Source organism: Notechis scutatus, chromosome 14 (genome assembly GCF_049901735.1).
Source record: "Notechis scutatus isolate UNSWTSFEM ecotype Mainland chromosome 14, rNotScu1.2, whole genome shotgun sequence".
Classification (NCBI taxonomy): Eukaryota; Metazoa; Chordata; class Lepidosauria; order Squamata; family Elapidae; genus Notechis; species Notechis scutatus.
The window spans coordinates 7,014,270-7,033,564 of NC_142022.1; the positions used below are offsets into that span (position 1 = coordinate 7,014,270).

At 45.6% G+C, this 19,295-nt stretch overlaps 2 protein-coding genes across 2 annotated transcripts in view; one reads left to right on the forward strand and one right to left on the reverse strand.

Annotated features, from left to right (window-relative positions):
- ESRRA (estrogen related receptor alpha) overlaps nt 1–14,754 on the forward strand; it is a 16,317-nt gene extending 1,563 nt beyond the window's left edge. Inside the window, exons 2-7 of the mRNA XM_087943445.1 lie at nt 4,448–4,797; nt 7,151–7,267; nt 8,867–8,992; nt 9,798–9,965; nt 11,099–11,368; nt 12,542–14,754. Of these exons, the coding sequence (XP_087799571.1) occupies nt 4,464–4,797; nt 7,151–7,267; nt 8,867–8,992; nt 9,798–9,965; nt 11,099–11,368; nt 12,542–12,789 (1,263 nt within the window). The 5' untranslated portion in view covers nt 4,448–4,463 and the 3' untranslated portion in view covers nt 12,790–14,754. The remainder of the gene's footprint in view (nt 1–4,447; nt 4,798–7,150; nt 7,268–8,866; nt 8,993–9,797; nt 9,966–11,098; nt 11,369–12,541) is intronic.
- Nucleotides 14,755–15,255: 501 nt separating this feature from the next.
- Nucleotides 15,256–19,230, reverse strand: TRMT112 (tRNA methyltransferase activator subunit 11-2). The gene is given in 5 exon segments (XM_087943447.1): nt 15,256–15,491; nt 16,115–16,207; nt 16,457–16,558; nt 19,069–19,107; nt 19,109–19,230. Coding segments are annotated over 5 exon segments (378 nt in total). The 5' UTR covers nt 19,151–19,230; the 3' UTR covers nt 15,256–15,389.
- Nucleotides 19,231–19,295: the final 65 nt, after the last annotated feature.

The following is a 19,295-nucleotide window of genomic DNA, read 5'->3' on the forward strand; positions in this document are numbered from 1 at the left end:
CCCCACTTCACCACAGCGTGCCTGGGTACCTGGATTCCCTCACCTGGAGAGAGTCCAGCGCTGGCTGCTTTTGACAGCTGGATGTGACCCTTTAGCCCCCCTCTCCTACCCCCCCCACCTGACCCTGGCATCCAGTTGGTGCCAAGACACGTGTGAATGCAGACAGGGTGCAGAGCAGTTTTTTGCAATTCAGTGCAATTTAATTTCGACATGCTCCCTTCTCCCGCTTCTGTGTGTGTGTGTGTGTGTGTGTGTGTGTGTGTGTGTTGGGGGGGAGGAACCCACAGGAATCAACTCCCGGGGAGGTCAAAGGTCACCAAGGGTGACTTTAAAGGAGAAATGATTCCTGCAAACAGATCACATGTCCTATAGCTGCTGAGAGATGGTGCGGAGCCCCAGAGGAACTCCTTGTGTGAATGTGGGTTTGTGTGTGTGTGTGTGTGTGTAACATAGGCCTTGCAGCTTCCCTGAGTCATGGATTGGAGACTGCATGCAGAGGGGTGGAGGGGTGTTATATAATGCCACTTTCCCTCCTAAGTGCAAAGTTGGAGAAAGATTTGGCAAACCTTTCGGGACCCCTTCAAGGATGGAAGAAAGTTGACTAAGCACCGAATTTCAGACACACGCACACACACGCACACACAAAACACCCCCCCTCCTCTTGCGTCAATTCTACTTTGGCCCTCCGTTGCGTAGGGAAAAAGAGATTGGAAGAGGACAAAGGTCCCTCCGGCTGCGTAAAGGCAAAATTGGCAATATATATATATATATATATAAAATATCGTTGAAATCAGTTTTATAGGTTGTGTGAACAGATCCGGTGTTCCGTAACCCATCCTCAGTGCCGCAGAGCTGCCTCTTCCCACACAAACAAAATGGCTGGTAGCGTTTCCTCCCCAGTTTTTTAACGAGAATATTATGAGGGAACGTGCTCGGAAAAATCTCTAGTTAAATCTGGAAAGGGATTCCCCAATCTCTGTTTTTGAGGCCAACTTTCTGCGACACCCCCATTTCTAGCGTGCACGCATGCACACACACACACACAGACACACACACACACACACTGAAGCAGGTTGGCTGACTTGTCTGGAAAGGGCCAGCTGGGGCCAAACCAAAGTTATGCTTTTGCAACTGATTATGGTCTGTTTCTAGACCATGGCTTCATAGCTACCGAAGGGAAGGGAAGGAAGGAAGGGAAGGGAAGGAAAGGAAGGGAAGGAAAGGAAAGGAAAGGAAAGGAAAGGAAAGGAAAGGAAAGGAAAGGAAAGGGAGGGAAGAGAGAGAGACAGAGAAGAAAGAAAGAGAGATGGAGGGAGGAAAGAGAGAGAGAGAAAAGGGAGGGAGGAAAAGAAGAAAGAAAGAAGAAAGAAAGAAAGAAAGAAAGAAAGAAAGAAAGAAAGAAAGAAAGAAAGAAAGAAAGAAAGAAAAGAAAGAAAAGGGAGGAAGGAAAGAGAGAAGAAAGAAAGAAAGAAAGAAAAAAAGGAGGAAAGAAGAAAGGAAAGAAAGAAAGAAAGAGGGAGGGAAGAGGGAAGAAGGGAGGAAAGAGAAGGAATAAAGAAAGGGAGGGAGGAAAGAGAGAGAGGAAAGAAAAAAAGAAAGAGGGAGGAGGGGAGAGGGAAGGAGGGAGGAAAGAGAGAAAAAAAAAAGAAAAGGGGAGGAAGGAAAGAGAAAGAAAGAAGGAAAGAAGAAAAAAAGAAAAGAAAGGAAGGGAGGGAAGAGGGAAGAAGGGAGGAAAGAGAGAGAAGGAATAAAGAAAGGGAGGGAGGAAAGAGAGAGAAGAAAGAAAGAAAGAAAGAGGGAGGAGGGGAGAGGGAAGGAGGGAGGAAAGAAAGAAGAAAGAAAGAAAGAAAAAAAAAAGAAAGAAGGCAGATTTTCACCATAGCCTGGGATAGATCGAATCCCTAAATCTTCAGGAGGGGGGGGGCTGCATCCTTGGAAGTTGGGAGGAATGCTAGAAGAGGAGGGGGCACCCGAGATGACCTAGCCGGCTTCCATTCCTGCCTCCCCCCTCCCTCTCCACGCCATGCCTGATAGGATCTCCCTGGAGTGACCTTGAAACCGTTTCATTCTCCTGGCTGGGTGCCGGGATCTCCAGATTCAGGGTCCGATTAGCTTGAACGGAGGGGCACAGAAGTCAGCTGGAAAGATGGGGGAATGGAGGGGGCTCGTTCCAGATCACTCCCCCAACCCCCCGCATCTTCTTTGCTTCCAACCCCCTTCCTCTTCCTCTCCCCCCCTCCCAAACTGCAGAGGCTGTGTTGCGTCTGGAAAACCTGGAAAAATTAAAGTCACGGGCTAATTTTTGAAGGACGGCTTCTCGGTTGGTTTAATTATCAGAAGGATTTGGGGGGAGTGGGTTGGTTTTTTTGGGGGGCAAGGTTGCTGTGCCCGTCAACCTGGTTTTGCAGGACTTCACCTCCCCCTCCATTTTTACCTTTGGAACTTGAATTTGAACCTCGAAATATGCCCCCCCTTCCCAATCAATGAGGTACACAATTTGGGGAATTAAGATTTTTTTTTAAACTTTATTAATCTTTTTGACTTTAAAAACAAAAAAAAGTGTAAATATAAACTTTAACAGTTTTAATCTTATTATGACGTTATTTAAATATATGCAATTTATGCGAATGTAAGCATTTCACCTATATGTTGCATATCATTAATTTTTTCACGTTAACAGTTTGTGGCATCATCATCTCTATCTCTATTTTATTTATTAGTCTTCATCTCTTCTTCTGTTCTATATCATTTATCTATTTTTCTAATATCTCTTATCTCTCTGTCTCTGTCTCTCTCTCTCTATCTATCTATGTATCTATCATCTATTTCTATATATACCTATATATTGCATATCTATCTTAACTCTCTGTCTCCTGTTCTCTTATCATATCTATCAGTTATACTAGTATCTATCTATCTATCTATCTATCTATCTATCTAATCTTAGCTCAATCCAGTCATACCATTTTTCCCAAATCCTATAATATTCAGACTCCTCCTTTTCTTGTAACATCAGAGTTAATTTATCCATCTCAGCACAAGACATTATTTTTTGGATAATCAGTTCATCTGGCGGTATAGATGTATGTTTCCAACTGGGGAATTAAGATTAATAACAGGTTACGTTATACAACTTTATAACCCTCCGTTCAGCATCCGTTTGAGGTTACAATGGCACAGGTAAAAGGGGAACTTATGGCCATTTCTCAGGCTTACGACCGTCTTCTCCTACCCCCCCCTTTATGGTCATGTGATCAAAATTCGGACGCTTGGCAACTGACTCATATTTATGACGGTTTGCCGTTTCCCGAGGTTAACGGGATCCCTTTTTACAACCTTCTGACAGATTCTGCCGGATCCACTTAACAACGGGTGGCTAACTCAACAACTGCAGTGGTTCACTTAACGACTGTAGCAAGGGGGGGGGGAAATGCCCTTAGCGGTCTCACCAACGAAAAGAAAAAAAATGTGGGCTCAGTTGCGGTCGTAAAACTGCAAAGGGTTTGAGGGTTCCTGCATTCACACAAGACAAGTTTGGGGGGGTGATGTTAATAAGTTGGCTGGTGGCGTTACTAAACTGGGGTTTTGGGGTTCGCACAAGAGAAGGGTCTGAGGTGAGGTACTCAATCCAGCTGGCATCCCCCAAGACAAAAAATGAATGAGCAGAACCAAACTTGGTTGGTCTTGTGAGTGCAACTTGGCCTTTAACCTGGGTAAAGCAAACCCCACTCCTTAATAGCACTGATAATGTTACCTAGCTTGGTAATGAAACGTTTGTAAGGAAACAACCAAGCTCAGATCATGAAAGACTCTACAGTCTTCCTCCTCCTCCTCCTCCTCCCCTGCAATCTCCACTCCCTTCTAGCACTGATGATGTAATTTAGCTGGGTCATGAAATGTCTACAAGAAAACCACCAAGCTCAGAGAACACCAAGGACCCCACAGTCCTCTTCCTTCTCCTCTCCTTTCTCCTCTGCTCCTCCTCCTCCTCCTCTTCCTCCTCCTCTTCTTCTCTTCTTTCTCCTCCTCTTCCTTCTCCTCTCCTTTCTCCTTCTCTTTCTCCTCCTCCTCTTCCTTCTCCTCTTCTTCCTCCTCTTCTTTCTCCTCCTCCTCTTCCTTCTCCACCTCTTCCTCCTCCTCCTCCAAGAACACAAAGGACCCCTCATCTCAGCCCTGAGCCACAAATATTCCTCTTCCTCCTCCTCCTCTGCAAACCCCTTTCCCTTCTAGCACTGATGATGTTACATAGTTAGGTCATGAAATGTCTGCAAGAAAAACCACCAAACTCAGAGACCACCAAGGACCCCACAGTCTTCTTCCTCCTCTTCCACCTCCTCCACCCCACCAAGGACCCTCATCTCAACCCTGACCGGCTAAACAGGTGGTGCAAATAGCCCCTTTACTCCCCCCTTCTGACTGTACCTGGTCTTATCATCCCTTCTTATAGAGCGCTCTCTCCAGCCATGTCCTCCCGGGAACGCCGGACGGAATTCTTCATCAAAACCGAGCCGGCTTCGCCCGACAGCTTGGTCCAACACAGCCCCAGTGGGTCTTCAGACACCAGCACCAGCGGGGCTCCCGCTGAACTCGAGACTGCCAGCACCTTACCGGCCGGCACGGGAGCTTCCCGCCGACGTCACGACGACGACCCCGATGAAGCTCCCGGCCGGGGGAAATACATGCTGAACACGATGCCCAAGCGGCTGTGCTTGGTCTGTGGGGACATCGCCTCGGGCTACCACTACGGGGTGGCTTCCTGCGAAGCCTGCAAAGCATTCTTCAAGCGAACGATCCAAGGTCAGTCCTTCCCTTTTCTTGGCTCTAGGCTTAAAGGCCCTGCCTCCTTCCTTCCTTCCTTTCACCCGCCAGAAATTCTCCTCGGAAAGGGAAGATGAGCAACCGATCAATCGATCAGGAATGGCCCCGGAAGGGGCCTTGGAGGTCCTCTAGTCTAGAATAGAGAGCGGTGCAGTGGAGGCTGTGCATTCGATCCTAGGTAGAGGCAGATATTTCTCTCTCTGGGCCTGAGGAGAATATTGTCTGCTGAACAAAACCCGGCACTGGTGACAGGGAAGGGCATCCGGCCATTCAAACACTCCGCTCCATTCAGTTGCCCAGACTCCACCCCGTAAGGGATTATGGGGTCATTCAAAGGAGATGAATCAATCAGAATAGAGGTAGAAGGGACCTCGGAGGCCTTCTAGTCCACCCCCCTGCCCTGTATCATTTCAGAGAAGTAGGTGTCCCATCTCTCCTTAAAAAACCTCCAGGGATGAAGCACCTCAAGACAACCATTTGTCTGGGATGGAATCGGGCCTTCTGCTTAGGGAAGGGGTTGGATTAGAAGACCTCTTAAGGTCTCACTCTAGCCCTATGAAAAAAGCTGTTATTTAATGTGTAAGGGAGCCTCTTCCTGCCGTAGTCCTTGGCTTACAACAGTTGTAAACAGACCATTGTAAGCTGAGGACTCTCTATGTATTTCAAATGGTATTACTAAACGTTACTCACATACCTCCAACGAAGTCCTTAATTTCTGCAGATACAAACATCAGAAATAAATGGGAAACAAGGAACAGGGAGGGCTGTCTCCTTTAGGGCGTCCCTTGAATTTTCATCTTCACATTTAGAAAGCCAAACCAAACCTGGAAACCTCTTAAAATTCCCTTGATTCTTGGAAACCCGAAGAGGAAATCGAATGCAAATCTGTTCCTATTATTGAAACATGATCTCTGAGTACGAAGGCATTAAATAACTTTAGGTTTGCACAGCCTGGCTTTAAACCCACGTTCTTTGCTAACTTTACTACCTCTCTCTGCCCAACGATGACAAATAACTGGGAATGTTTCAAAAATTCTCCAATGCTAAATTTGGTTGCGTCACAAACCGGGAGGGGAAATTCCAGGAGTTAAAAAGTGATTGATCCAAAGAAAAGTCTTCCTTTTAAAACTTGTCAGCCTGGAAGAAACCAGATTTTTTTGAGTGGGTGTTGTTCCATAGGGCTAGAGGGGATTATAAAATAGGAACAATAAAAGCTATCTGAAAAACTTTTATTTGCCCCGTTGTGAAAGAGTTAAGATGCCCACAGGCAAGTTACAGCGCCTTTATCCAGTTGTCAGCCTATTCAGTAATTAAATTTATGTTGCTTTTGAGCCTGTAGGACAGATTGAGTAAACCAGTGGCCCCCAACCTTTTTCGAACCTCAAATTTCTGTTGCTAAGTGAGTCATTGAAGTGAGTTTTGTCCCATTTTGCAACCATACTTGGCCCAGTTGTTAAGTGAATCACCGCAGTGAGGTTAGTAACATGGTTGTTAAGTGAATCTGGCTTCCCCATTGCTTGTCAGAAGGTCGCAAGAAGGGATCACTTGACCCCGGGACTCTGCAACCATCATAAATACGAGTCAGTTACCAAGCATCTGAATTTCAATCATGTGACCCCGGGAATGCTGCAACGGTCATAAATGTGAAAAACGGACACAAGTCCCTTTTTTCAGTGCCGTTGTAACTTTGAATGGTCACTAAACAAACTGTTGTACAGCGAGGATAAAGTAGATGTTTCATGACCCAACTAAATAAATATTTTTTTTAAAAAAACTAGCCACTAGCCATCAACGGGCATATAGAGGTAAACCACATTTACACACCTTTCAAAAGAATTAATTTTTAAAAAGCTAAGTCTTAAGTCACTTTTTTCAATGTCGTTGTAGCTTTGAATGGTCACTAAACAAACTTCTATGTCAAGGACTACCTATACTAAATAACTAATTTAAAAAACAACTAGCCATCGACAGACACATAGAGGTAAACCACATTTACACATCCTCCAAAAGAATCAATATATATATAAAAAAGTCCTAAGTCGCTTTTTTCAACGCCGTTGTAACTTCGAACGGTCACTAAATAAACTGTTGTACGTCAAGGACTACCTGTACTAAATAAATAATTTTTTTAAAAAAATAACTAGCCATCAACGGACACATAGGGGTAAACCACATTTACACACCTTTGAAAGAGTCAATTTTAAAAAGCTAAGTCCTAAGTCGCTTTTTTTCAGTGCTGTTGCAACTTCGAAGGTCACTAAATGAACCTTTGTAAATCGAGGACTGTCTATGGTCTATGGATTAATATGCCTGGCTTTGCTCTGTCCTGCAGGGAGCATTGAGTACAGCTGTCCGGCCACCAATGAGTGTGAAATCACCAAACGTCGGCGGAAAGCCTGCCAGGCGTGCCGTTTCACCAAGTGCCTGCGTGTGGGCATGCTGAAGGAAGGTACTTTGGAGGGGAAAGGGGCTTAAATCCCAAAGATGGGAATGCCACGATCTCCTTTGTTGGGAACGCTGCAGAATTCCCCCCTGCCCCCAACTTTTGAGCAAAGAGTTGGGATAACTTTAATTTTATTTTGTTTTTAATTCCTTGGGTTGTCGTTCTGTGGTCTCTGGCTTCAGCTGCATTGCTTAACTTGATTTTGTTGCTTTCAATTTGATGATCGTATTTTTACGCATCTTCATTGTTTGTTTTTTTAATTAATTTTTGTTCAAGGACCAAAGGCGTAACAATGTGGTAAAATAAAGAGGCAATCCCAAGCAATTAACGATGCTGTGCCATTCTTATCAAATAGCATAAAACTCTCTATAAACTGGTTTCCAGTGATCAATTTTCCTCAATTTTTCCTTTGAATTAGACTTCAGTTCTGCTTGAAGCCTTTTTAAAAAAGTTAATATTTTTAACTTTTAAAGTTAAAAATATTTGAACACTAGAGTAAATAGCTACATAAAAGAAAAAAAGAAAACAGATCCCTCCTTCCTCCTTTCCTTTCCTTCTCTCCCTCCCTCCCTTGTCTTCCTTCCTTTCCTTCCTTCTTCCTCTTTCCTCCCTCCCCCTTTCCTCCTCCTTCTCTTTCCTCCTTCTCCTCCCTCCCTCCCTTCCTTCCTTTCCTTCTTCCTCTTTCCTTTTCCTCCTTTCCTTTCCTTTCCTTTCCTTTCCTTTTTCCTTTCTCCTTCCCTTTCCTTTCCTTTCCTTCCTTCTCCCTCCCTCCCTTCCTTGTCTGTCTTCCTTTCCTTCCTTCTCCTCCCTCCTTTCCTCCTCTCCCTCCCTTTCCTTTCTTTCTTTCTTTCCTTTCTTTTCTCCTTTCCTTTCCTTCTCTCTTCTCTCCCTTGTCTTCTTCTTTCCTTCTTCCCTCCCTTTCCTTTCCTTTCCTTTCCTTCCTTTCCTTCTTTTCCTCCCTCCCTCCCCTCCTTCCTTTCTTTCCTTCCTTTCCTTCCTTTCTCTTTCCTTTCCTTTCCTCCTTTCCTCCTTTCCTTTTCTTCTCTCCTTCCTCCCTCCATTTCCTCTCCCTCCTTCCCTTTCCCCCTCCTCCCCTTGCCTTCTCTTTCTTCCCCACAACCTTTCCAACCACGGTTTTCACAAGCAGCTGATGAAGAACCACCCCCATCCTCCACAGTGCCATGGGTGGGGACGATGGGAGTTGTAATGCAGCCCCACCCGTTAGTAGTCTCGTTTTGTTGAAGAAGGGGAAGTCTTGGCTGGCAAATTTTCCCAGGCTCCGGAGTTTTCAAACCACACACACACACACACACACACACACACACACACGTGCTTTGCCCCAGCTGAGTGCTGAATTCTGAAGACAGTGCCTCTGAGCATAACAAGAGTTGCTTCCCCCCCCCCCACTCAATGCCACCGTTAAATCCAAGGTGTTACCTTGGAAGGAAGGGTTTGAGGGGTGGAGGGGGAAGAATGGTAAAAGATTTGAGGCTAAATTTGGGTGGTTTGAGAAACGCACGAGGGGACGTTGGCCTTTAGCAATGGATGAAACTACCTATTTTCTTCTGAGTCATAATTTTTCTTCTTCCTGCTGCCAATTTTCAGGGGTTCGCCTTGATCGGGTTCGTGGGGGTCGCCAGAAATATAAGCGCCGGCCAGAGATGGAAGGTGCCCCCTATCCCAGCACGTTTGTGACCCCACAGATTGCCACAGCTACCGCCAAGAAGTCAGGTGAGCTCCCCGGATTGCTGAATCACCCCCATAATTTGTGGGGTGCAGAAACCTCAGTTTTGGGATTCTACTCAGCGAGACGCTGCAAGGAGAAATGTATTTGCCGCCTCCTGATATATATATAAGTGCTGGCCAGATTTGGAATTTGGCTGTTCTGGCCGGCTGCAAACCAACAAACCATTGTTTGTTTAAGCAGGATTGGCTGGCATACCTGCTAAACCGTCCCAGGATCTGCGGTGATCCAGGGTGATCCCGGACAAGATTTCTTTGCCTTGGACAGTCCCTTGCTTCTCTTTCTTTTAAAAGGAAGAAAGAAGGAAAGAGGAAGGAAGGAAGGAAAGGAAAAAAAAGGGAAGGAAGGAAAAAAGGGTAGGAAGAAAAGAAAAAAAGAAAAGGTAAGGAAGGAAGAGGGAAAGAAAGAAAGGAAAGAACAAAAGAAAGGAAAGAAAAGAAAGGAAAAAGGAAAAAGGATGGAGGGAAGGACGGAAGAGGAAAAGAAAAAGAAAAGAGGGAAGGAAGAAAGAAAGAAGAAAGGAAAAAGGGAGGGAAGGTTGAAAGAAAGAAAAAGAGAGAGAGAAAACCAAAGCGCATAAAAAAATCACAAAATAAGTTCACTTTTAATCATCAACATTACTATCAACACACACACACACACACACAAATCCAAAGAGGGGACTTGGAGCTTTATTCTCCCTTCCTTGATTTTTTTTCCCCTTTCTCCTCCTTTCATTATTCATTCTTTTTGTTTCTCTCTTTCTTCTGGGAAAAAAACCCCAATCGTCTTTCTCTTCCTTCCGATGAGCAGCGCCGATGAACACAATGGTGTCACACTTGTTGGTCGCCGAACCAGAGAAACTCTACGCCATGCCTGATCCGGCGCTTCCCGAGGGTCCGGCGAAAGCCGCAAGCACTTTGTGTGATCTGGCCGACCGGGAAATTGTGGTCATCATTGGCTGGGCCAAAAATATACCAGGTAACCCATGAAATTTCTCGATGGTAATCTCTTTTCCTAGACCAGCCGTCCCAGGCTTATGACATGTCTCGCTTAGCTACCACGCGAAGCGCAGTGTAAAAGGAGACCTACGACCAGTCCCCGCACTTATGACCATTGCACACGGTCAAGGGAGCAAAATTTGAGCGCTTGGCGGCTGTCATGGAGTTACGGTGGCTTCAGCGTCCTGTTTGCGACCTTCTTAGCCAGCTTCTGACAGTGGGAGGGAAACCAGATTCACATAATGATCACCTGATTCACTTAATAACTTCAGGGATTCACTTAAGGATCGGAGCCAAAAAAAAAAAAAAAGGTGATAAAATAGGATGGCTTTATAACCGCTTTACATAGCCATGGAAATTCTGGTCTTAATTGCCATCATAAATTGAAGACTAGCTGTGCCCAGATCTTTCAAAAGGGCCATTAAAGTAGTGAAAATCAGTGAAAATCCAGGAAATGAGGGCTGGAATATTTCCTAATGCCCTAATATTACCTAATTATTCCATTTCCTGCAAATCCTGACCTGTTAAAAGAGCCTTCCATTAAAAAAATATTTATTTTTTTTGCTTTCTTGCACACACAACCCTGTTTTAATCCTTTGCCATTTTAAATTAGAAGTTAAAATTAAAAAAGAGAGATATTCTTTAGAAATATCCTAAAATGATTGCCTGTAAATTGGCACTTTCCACACAGGTAATCCTTGACTTGCAATCATTCCATTAGTGACCGTTCCAAGTTACAATGACAGTGTGTGGGAAAAATGACTTATGACCACTTTTCACGCTTATGCAGCCAAGGTCACAGGATCAAAATTCAGACGCTTGCCAACTGACTCATATTTATGACGGTTGCAATGTCCCAGGGTCACGTGATTCCTCTTTTGCAGCCTTCTGACAACCAGAGCCAATGCAGAAACTAGATTCGTTTTAACACCCGTGTTACTCCCTTGACAAACTGCAGCGGTTCATTTAACAACTGTGGCAAAAACTCACTTAGCAACTGTTGTGCTTAGAAGTGCTGGCCTCAATTGTGGTCGTACGTCGAAGATTCCCTGTAAGTCTCACACACACACACACACACACACAAATATTCCTGGCTTGCTTCTTCCGGCTCAGGGTTCCCAGCGTTGTCCTTGGCCGATCAGATGTCCGTCCTGCAGAGCGTCTGGCTGGAAGTTTTACTCCTTGGCGTCGCCTGGCGCTCGCTGCCTTGTGAAGATGAGATTGTGTTTGCGGAAGACTTCGCGCTCGACGAAGAGGCGGCTCGGATGGCGGGACTGCTGGAGCTGAGCAGCGTGGTCCTCCAGCTGGTGCGGAAATACCGGGCGCTACGTTTGGAGCGCGAGGAATACGTGCTGCTGAAGGCGTTGGCCCTTGCCAACTCAGGTGAGCTCAGAGGTTTGGGCTTGCCTAGCTAGAAACCAGGAGACAGTGAGTTCTAGTTTCACCTTACAGATGAAAGCCCACTGGGTTAATTTGGGCCAATCACCAGGAGATGGTGAGTTCTAGTTTCACCTTAGGCATGAAAGCCCACTGGGTTAATTTGGGCCAATCACCAGGAGACGGTGAGTTCTAGTTTCACCTTAGGCATGAAAGCCCACTGGGTTAACTTGGGCCAATCACCAGGAGACGGTGAGTTCTAGTTTCACCTTAGGCATGAAAGCTCACTGGGTTAACTTGGGCCAATCACTAGGAGATGGTGAGTTCTAGTTTCACCTTAGGCATGAAAGCTCACTGGGTTAACTTGGGCCAATCACTAGGAGATGGTGAGTTCTAGTTTCACCTTAGGCATGAAAGCTCACTGGGTTAACTTGGGCCAATCACTAGGGAGACGGTGAGTTCTAGTTTCACCTTAGGCATGAAAGCTCACTGGGTTAACTTGGGCCAATCACCAGGAGACGGTGAGTTCTAGTTTCACCTTAGGCATGAAAGCTCACTGGGTTAACTTGGGCCAATCACTAGGAGACGGTGAGTTCTAGTTTCACCTTTGGCATGAAAGCTCACTGGGTTAACTTGGGCCAATCACTAGGAGACGGTGAGTTCTAGTTTCACCTTAGGCATGAAAGCTCACTGGATTAACTTGGGCCAATCACCAGGAGACGGTGAGTTCTAGTTTCACCTTTGGCATGAAAGCTCACTGGGTTAACTTGGGCCAATCACTAGGAGATGGTGAATTCTAGTTCCACTTAGGCATGTAAGCCCACTGGGTTAATTTGGGCCAATCACCAGGAGACGGTGAGTTCTAGTTTCACCTTTGGCATGAAAGCCCACTGGGTTAACTTGGGCCAATCACCAGGAGACGGTGAGTTCTAGTTTCACCTTAGGCATGAAAGCTCACTGGGTTAATTTGGGCCAATCACTAGGAGATGGTGAATTCTAGTTCCATTTAGGCATGTAAGCCCACTGGGGTAGCTTGGGCCAATCACCAGGAGATGGTGAGTTCTAGTTTCACCTTTGGCATGAAAGCCCACTGGGTTAACTTGGGCCAATCACCAGGAGACGGTGAGTTCTAGTTCCAATCAATTCCTGTAATCCCTTTGCCTTCCCTTCTGCTTCCAGACTCCGTTCATATCGAGGACATGGCGGCCGTACAACACCTCCGGGACGTCCTCCACGAGGCATTGCTGGAGTACGAAGCCTCACGGCGCCCCGAGGAGCCGCGCCGCGCCGGCCGCCTTTTGCTGACCCTCCCGCTCCTGCGCCAAACCGCCACCCGGGTCCTGCACCATTTCTACAGCCTGAAACTGGAAGGCAAAACCCCGATGCACAAGCTCTTCCTGGAGATGTTGGAAGCCATGATGGACTGAAGGCAGGAGAGGCTGAGAATTGGGAGGGGTCAGAATTCAGGAGGGTGGGGGAGCCGAGGCATCCAGGATGGGGGTGGGGTGCGAAGCGCGCAACCGAGACCAGCAGCCGCAGAGGCCTGGATGCGGATTCTTCCACCCTCTGAATTCCCGCCCGCGGCTATCGCGCTGCTAAGATGCATTTCACCATATGCAAACCTCGCGGTCGCCTCCACGCCTCCCAAGCTTCACGCACCGCGGAGAAACGCCATCACTGCAACGCAGGCGCCACGGCAATCCTCCCCGGATTTGATTTGACACCTGGGGGGGCCGGTTGGTGGAGACAGGGACAAAACGTTTGGGAAGCCATACTTTTAATTTTCATTTATTGGTGGGGGAGTTGGGGTGGGGTGCAGGGAAGGGGATTAAAACAAGGTTTCTCCTCTTTGGCAGCAGGAAGGGGAGGAGGGTTGGACTTCAGTTCCCAGAATCCCCCAGTCAGCTTGCTTTTAAGAGAAGGGTAGAGATTTTGACTCCCGGAATTCCTCAGGCAACATGGTTTAAACTAGGTGGACGTCAACTCCCAGAATCCCCCAGCCAGCAAGCTTTAAACTAGGTGGACGTCAAACTCCCAAAATCCCCCAGCAAGCACACTTTCAGCTGGGTGGACCACAACTCCCAGAATCCATGCAGGCTGAGGAACTCTGGGAGTTGTAGTCCAGCCTTCTAGCTGCCAAGGCGGAGAGAAGAGGAGGTTAGGTCCTGTAGCGCTAGCAAGGTTGAGCTTAAGTGTTGTGAAAAGACGACGGGGCTCTTTAGCTTACAGGATTGGGGGGGAGGGAATCGGAGCTGTCCCACCCCAGATGAGAATGAACCTCGTTTGGGTCGGGGAACCCGAGCCGAACGTCCCTGTGGGTTTGTTTTGGGTGGGGGGGGTCCTTTCCTGCTGCCTAGGTTTTTTCCCCTCCAGTGTCTCTTTGTTCCTATGCTTGGGCTCTGCCCCGATCCAAAGCACCTTAAGACATTGTGGGAAGTTATGGCTCCAGGAACTCGGGGTTTAGACCATGGGGAGGGGAAGAAGGGAAGGCCTGGGACAACCCCCCCCCTCATTTTGCCTTGGCGTGCAACCTCAGGGGAGGGATACTCCTCCGCCTTTCCCTGCCCCATTCCTGCCATCTCCCTCCTTCTCTCCTTCCCCCCAGATCATCCCTTTGAAGCAATAATTTTGAATAATAATAATAATAAACGGGATGCGGAAAGAGTTGGGGTCTCCGAGGAGGGGGAATCTGCCTCATTCGCATGCAACCTGCCTTCAAACCCAGGAAAATGGTGGGCTGTGGTGAAGAAGTAAGCCCCTCTCCCTCCGAGACAGAATAATAATAATAAATAAAGGCCGGTCCTTTCGTTCTTGCATCCTTCGCCGAATTCCCACATAGCAATAGTTCAAAAGGCAATTTTTGCTTTTCTTTTTCAGGTGTGACGCCCTGTCTCCCCCTGGCCCAAACAGGTGACTGCCCCCTATTTCCCCCCCCCCTCAAGCCCAACCCAACAACCTCTGCCCAAAGCAATAATTAAAAAAACAAAAAAACCCACCTTATTTTCCCTTCTCAATTCCCTCCCTTCCTTCCTGCTAAAATTCGGAAGGGAGAACCCCCCCCCCCCCTGTGGCTTGACCGGGAGAGCCGTGTACATAGCAATATATTTTATTGTATATTTGTTGCAGGAAAAATAAAAATTTTAAAAAAGGAAAAAGAAAAAGATCTTGGCACACCTGTCCCTTCCCCAATGAGGCAGGTGTGATATTCTCCTTGGGGAAAGGGAGAAGGAAGGGGGAAAAAAAGGAAAAAAACACGCTGGATTTTTTTTTTTTAAATTAAATTATGTGTGTGTACATATTATAAATACTCTGATTTGTGTATAGGCGGTTATACATTCATAGAGAGCTCTATTACTGAAAGAATTAAAAAGGCCAATGCAGCCTCTGGCAACAATTAAGTTTCTGCCTCTGATTGACAAACAGCTTTTCTCGATGAATTCGTACTCGCGGCCAGCCAGGGAAGGAGATCCAGCTAGAAAATTTCGTGTATTGTTTATTTATGACCTCCGTTGATATTTGAGGGATTAGGGGGCTGCCCCAGAGAGGAGGAAGGGGGTCAAGCTATTCTCCAAAGCACCTGAAGGCCAGACAAGGAAGAATGGATGGAAACTGAACAAGGAGAGATTCAACCTGGAAATAAGGAGGAATTTCTTGACAGAACAATCAACCAATGAAGAGAAGTTGTGGGAGCTTCATCCCTGGAAGCTTTCAAGAAGAGACTGGACTACCTTCTGTCAGAAATGGTGTGGGGTCTCCTGCTTGGGTGGGGATTGGATAGATGACTTCCGGGGTCCCTGTTAATCTGATACGGCCATCAATCTCAAGGTTGTGACTGCAAGTCTAACTCAGTTTCCAAACAGATCTGCTCAACACCAATTGTAGGAGCCGTGAAGTATGCATTTACGCATTCAGATTTATTTACACAACACAAAACAAAATAATAATGCAAAAACCGTTGCAGGGAAGTTAATACTTCTCCTCCATTCCTCTGGACTTTCTTCTAGCGCCTTTTTGATAGCAGAACAGCTCACGTCTCGTCTTCACTCAGCAACATGTTTGGTATGCCCTTAGTAATGGGAAATTCCCGCCCGGTATCTGGACATTTCAGAACGCCTTCGATCACCTCCACCTAAACCATGAAAAAATGGGATCAGTGGGGAAAGAGGGAGGGAGGGAGGGAGGGAGGGAAGGAAGGAAGGAAGGAAGGAAGGAAGGAAGGAAGGAAGGAAGGAAGGAAGGAAGGAAGGAAGGAAGGAAGGAAGGAAGGAAGGAAGGAAGGAAGGAAGGGACAGGAAAAAGGGGAAGGGAAGGAAAGGGAAGAGGGAGGGAGGGAGGGGGCAGAAAAAAGGAAAGGAGAAAGGAAAGAGGAAGGAAGGACAAGAAAAGGAAAGGAAGGGAGGGAGGGAAGGATGAGAGGGAGGGAGGAATAGAGGGGAGGGAGGAAAGGGAGGAAGGAATGGAAGGAAGGGAGGGAGGGAAGGAAGGATGAGAGGAAGGGAGGAATAGAGGGAAGGGAGGGAAGGAAGAAGAGGGAGGGAGAGGGATGAGAGGGAGGGAGGAATAGAGGGGAGGGAGGGAGGGGAGGAAAGATGAGAGGGAGAAAGGGAGGCAAGGAAGGAAGGAAGATGAGAGGGAGAAAGCAATAGAGGGAAGGGAAGAGAAAGAACAAGCTGCTGTTTGGGGACAAACAGGATTCTCCTGACATGGCTGGATGTGTTCCATGAATTAAGGGAGAATGAAACGGTTTCAAACCTCCATCAAGACATGATGCACTTTCCGAAGAAAATCTTCATTTTTCTCATAGTCGGGGATGAGCTCGGAGGGAAGGTCTGAGCGGTGGCCCAACTGAAAAGGAAGGAAGGTCAGCTGTCATTTTCAACCGCTGGTTGAGATTGTCTGCCACCAATTCCCTCAACTGCCCTACACACATGGCCTGGGCAGCTGGCAAGGAAGGAAATATAAAAAGATGCCCACGTTTGAAAATGCAAGGCATGGGGTGTAGAACCCCCAGCTTCCTAGAGGAAGAAGGAAGCACTGGATTGCTGTTTTCTCTGCCTTTCTCCTTCGGCACCCCAATAACTGCCCAGGACTTACACTTTCGGCCGCTCCCACCAGAGCTCCCCATTCAATTTTGGGCACCATCCGTGCTGTGAACTCTGGGTTGAAATCAATATCGTTCACCTTCACCTCTGTAGCCTGTGGGCAGAAAAGAGATTAATCAATTAACATGAATGTTAATATTCTATTTGTAAGAAAAGAAATGACATGTAAAATTTGATTGACAACACTGACAACAATAACATTGAAATATTGAATAAGATAATGAAAGATTGTAACTTAATAAAAACAACTGTACTATTAGAATTATACAAATGTCAAAGGTAAATATGATGAATATTACATTGTTTGTAATAAATAAGTTGTAAAATGTGATTAGAAAGGGGATATTTTTAAAAAATACAATAGTGGCATAATTAAAAATCAGAAAGGGATAAATAATGGAAGATTGTAACTTAATAAAAATGGGTGAATTATTATTAGAATTACGTAAGTTTGTTAAACACTACAAATATGATTAATAATATTTTATTCGCAGGTAAAAGAGGGATATTTAGAATATGGAGATTGACACAAAAATAAGACATTGAAATGGTGAATAACCAAGAGTGAAAGATTATAATTTAACAAAATATGTGTATTAATATTAAATTTTGTAAGATTGTCAACTGTATTAAATATGAAGAATAGTGTCCTATTTGTTTTAAAATGTAAGGCACTCTGGTGCCACACGGTTCACACAATGATATGTTTGTAAAAATAAGAAAAAATTATAAAAAGAAAAGAAAAAGTTCAATCTCAGGAAACCCTTAAAACAAGGATTATGTTGCAATAAGCAGGCTGCAATGTTTATTCTCCTCCTCCGTAGGCAGCAGAATAACCCGCAAACCTTCACACTTTGGGGTTGGCTACCTTGGGTACCCTCGTCTCCTATTTGTTTCTGCCTGTCCAGTTTGGTCAGGTATTTTTTTGGGGGGGGTGGGGGGGTTCCCATCAACCAAGGAATGTTATCAGCTGGTGGGCACCAGGAGATGTGTGCTCCGCCATGACTCCCCCACCTCTGGAATACTTTATTTTTTATTTTGATTTATTTTGATTTGTCAATCGCTTACAAGATAATAGGTATAAGTATATACATAGTTATGAATACATGAAATGGGTACATATAATGCAGGCACCCCTTGACTTTATGATCACAATTGAGAATAGAATTCTTTATTGGCCAAGTGTGGTTGGACACACAAGGAATTTGTCTTTGGTGCAAATGCTCTCAGTGTACATAAGAGAAAAAATAAATATATTCGTCAAGAATCATTAAAAAAAGAGAAATAGAAGAGAAGAGATTAGAAGAGAAGAGATTAGAATAGAATAGAATAGAATAGAATAGAATAGAATAGAATAGAATAGAATAGAATAGAATAGAATAGAATAGAATAGAACAGAATAGAATTCTTTATTGGCCAAGTGTGGTTGGACACACAAGGAATTTGTCTTTGGTGCAAATGCTCTCAGTGTACATAAGAGAAAAATAAATATATTCGTCAAGAATCATAAAAAAAAGAGAAATAGAAGAGAAGAGAGAATAGGAATAGAATAGAATAGAATAGAATAGAATAGAATAGAATAGAATTCTTTATTGGCCAAGTGTGGTTGGACACACAAGGAATTTGTCTTTGGTGCAAATGCTCTCAGTGTACATAAGAGAAAAAAATAAATATATTTGTCAAGAATCATAAAAAAAAAGAGAAATAGAAGAGAAGAGAGAATAGGAATAGAATAGAATAGAATAGAATAGAATAGAATAGAATAGAATAGAATTCTTTATTGGCCAAGTGTGGTTGGACACACAAGGAATTTGTCTTTGGTGCAAATGCTCTCAGTGTACATAAAAGAAAAAAGACATTCATCAAGAGTCAAGAATCATCAGGCACAACACTTAATGATAGTCATAGGGTACAATAAGCAATCAAATCATACTAGGAGTCAGTCCATATAAATCGTAAGGATACAAGCGACAAAGTTACACTCACACAGTCACAAGTGGGAGGGGATGGGAGATAAGGAGTGATGAGAAGATTAATAGTAGTGCAGACTTTGTAAATAGTTGGACAGTGTTGAGGGAATTATTTGTTTAGCAGAGTGATGGCGTTGGGGGGAAAAACTCCCCTTGTGTCTAGTTGTTCTGGTGTGCAGGGCTCTATAGCGTCGTTTTGAGGGAAGGAGTTGGAACAATTTATGTCCGGGATGTGAGGGGTCATAAATTAAGCCAATAATTGATGTTAAGTCAGACATTTGTTCAGGCACCGGATGATGGGATCGCAGGCAGGATGATGCAGTTTCCTTCGCTCAGCTGGGAGACTCCAACAGTCAGATTTAGGACTACCAGACCCATCTTGAAGGGCAGCTCGGTTTTTCTCTCTGCTAAATCTAAGAAACCTACAGGAGGGGGAAGCTGGGGATGATGGGTGTCGGGAGTCCAGCGCAGCTGGAAAATGCAAAACCAGGGGAGTTTGACCGGGGGATGGGAGTTGGAGTGCATCCCTTAACAGGTCTAAAGAGATGGGCTATGCAGTCCAGCCTGCTGGGAAGCATGGGCTGCAGAATCAGCCGGGGGGCGCAGAGAGGGGGGCTTTGCCATCCTCGCTTACCTTTATGAGAAGGGGAAACCCTCCTCCTGGCCGCACGCCCCCGCACGTGCGAAGTGAGCATGTTGTGGGTCAGGAGTTTCATGGTGTTTTTTTTTCCCCCTCGGTCCGCCGAGCGAGCAAGAGAAGACACGTGCAGGGGGGGGAAGGAAATCCCTTCCGGGCCGCTTCCGGTTTGGGTGTAAACAAACGCCGCCGGTTTCCGCTCATATCCGGCGCCCTTGTGCAAC